The 2,500-nt window shown below is 38.6% G+C and overlaps 1 protein-coding gene across 2 annotated transcripts in view; it reads right to left on the reverse strand.

Annotated features, from left to right (window-relative positions):
• Positions 1–2,301, reverse strand: part of LOC125041927 (ubiquitin-fold modifier 1) — an 11,648-nt gene extending 9,347 nt beyond the window's left edge. For both annotated transcript variants that reach the window (XM_047637331.1, XM_047637330.1), the window contains exon 1: positions 2,093–2,301. In XM_047637331.1, coding sequence (XP_047493287.1) covers positions 2,093–2,097 — 5 coding nt within the window. In that variant the 5' untranslated portion in view covers positions 2,098–2,301. The remainder of the gene's footprint in view (positions 1–2,092) is intronic.
• Positions 2,302–2,500: the final 199 nt, after the last annotated feature.

Here is a 2,500-nt window from a genome sequence, read left to right on the forward strand (position 1 = left end):
CTTTTTAAGATGATGTACACCATTGGTCAATAAGCTCTATCTTGCCTATGGCCTTTGCCAAAAGAAAGACAATAGCCAATGTAATTGTCCAGAAGCTAGTGGAGGGGAAACAGGGATCTTCAAAACATTTATCATTAAATGTCTTACATTTATTAATTTATTAAGTTTGTCCATAATTGCAAGTATGCCTAAAAGTTAAATCTAAGTATTCTCAATGCAATAATGCTTGTTTACATTTGTGTTCTAGTAATTCTGACAAACAAAGGTTAGTTTCAGTGGCTGACAATCAGGCCTTCACCATTAAGCATATGGAATGGTTACCTTGATAAAATCTCAGGCACTTTTTGTATACAGTATTTCTTGCATAACTTGAAAATAAAGGAGACACATAACAGAGGATGGTGTTTACATTGTAGTGTCAAGTCCTATACTGACAGCATAGCTCTTTACTGTAACCTGTCAATAGTTCATGTATTGCTATGCACTATGAAAAAATTATTTGCCCTAGAAATTAACTCAGAAATCCAGGTTGTGACATGAGCAGAAGATTACAGGGTTGATTATTGCAAACATTTCTAAAAATGACTTGTAAATGCCAAAAAAGTATAAACATATGAAAAGAATAAGTTAAAATTCATATGATGGAAGAGGAGGCATTAATGACTAATAAGTATAGTTCAGACATATTGTAAGAAACCACAGGGGCTCAGGAAGCAGATCCCATGGCAAGAGAGTATATGGTTGGAGTATACTGTATAAATACCTCAGATGTGCTGGTATGAAGCCCTCAATGAACTATGTGATTATAATGTATTATATAAAAATACAAAAGTCTAAGAAGGGGGCAGATTTACATAGTTTTTATGCAAGTTAGTGTTAAGAACTGTTGACTTTTAATGATGGTGAGTATATTCAACATGTTTCTTTGGCCAATTCATTGCAATTTTGAGATGTATCAAGCATTTTTGTTCTCTATTCATTTAATTTCAGCCTGTTTTCCTTTGCAATGTCACTGATAGATAAATGTTACAAATGTTAAGCCCTCTAGGACTCAATTCCTATTACTCATGCTAACAACTTTGCAAATCCACAAATGAGGAAAAAAAAAATCTAATCGGGGATTTTCTCCTGACCCCCCCACCCCACCCCCCATCCAACTGCCGTATTTCCATAGTAGGGGGAAAGCCTCGGAACTTCCACTACAATCTGTTGCAATTTTCTCTGCCTGGACAGATTATTTCAAATATATGTGTCTCGTTTTCTCCAGCTGTTATGACAGTGTTCTTAGATTCAATTTTCCCATTATTTTTCCTTTATCTTAGTGCATATACCATAGATGTATTTTATGTCATCACACACCATGGGGACTACCTCATCACAATTATTAGCTGTATTTGTGATGGAAATGATAATCAGACTCGTAATCAGACAAGAATAGATTTCATAATACTAAATATCTACAATAAGCCAATTTTCATGTACCAAAAAATTCCCAGACAAAACCAGAGAGAGCAACGACCCAACATGAGTGCTCATCTGGATAATTTCAAAATGCAGGTCCACATCCTACCAAAACTTAAGCTCGCGACTGCCGTGGCCTCTGCACCTGCTGGCGCTCTGGTCAAGGCCAACAGAACTTCCCATGAAGTCTGCTTGTAGAGACTCTATGACCTACAGCAATCCCATCATTATCATATCCCAGAAAAAGGAAACAAACCTCTATTACATATAATCTGGCAAATGACCCCACCAAGCCCCTGGCAATTTAAGGTCAAATTGGGGCCGAGTCGAGGTTCATACTGCCATGTTCCCAACTGCAGCTCCTTTGATTGCCAACAAGAGATGGTGCATATTTCCTTAAAAGTCTACAGTGAAGGACTTGTTTGAGGATAGTTAAAGACATATGTGAGGAAAAGAGTGACAGATCCTGGACTGTCCCGCCGCCCCCACTTTCACCCAAGGCTCAAGAGACAACTTATCATTAGCTGCACTAAAAGCAAGCACGGGCTCTCTCGAACCTGATCTTCCTTGGAGGATAACTAACCCTAGATCTATAAGTACATGCACTGCCAATTGAACGCAGAAAACTCACGTCATGATGCTGACAGCTGGAGTTGCGTCCCGAGTGTTGACGGTCCGAGGTTCGGTGCGTGGCCGCCAGGGGGCCGCGCCCGGCCGGGGACACACGTGTCGCTGGAAGGGCGGCCGCTGGAGCCAGGCCTGAAGAGACCCTGAAGAGACCCTGAAGAGACCATGAAGAGACCCTGGCTGGCGGATGGACAGGACGGGCAAAGGCTTCTGCACGCAGTGTGTGTGTGTGTGTGTGTGTGTATATGTATATAATATATATATATATATATATATATATATATATATATATATATATGTGTGTGTGTGTGTATATATGTATATATTATATGTGTTTATATTTATATATTATATATGTATATAATATATATAAGTATATATTTAGATATAGGTATGTGTATATATATAAATA

The sequence above is a fragment of the Penaeus chinensis genome, chromosome 31 (genome assembly GCF_019202785.1).
Source record: "Penaeus chinensis breed Huanghai No. 1 chromosome 31, ASM1920278v2, whole genome shotgun sequence".
Taxonomy (NCBI): domain Eukaryota; kingdom Metazoa; phylum Arthropoda; class Malacostraca; order Decapoda; family Penaeidae; genus Penaeus; species Penaeus chinensis.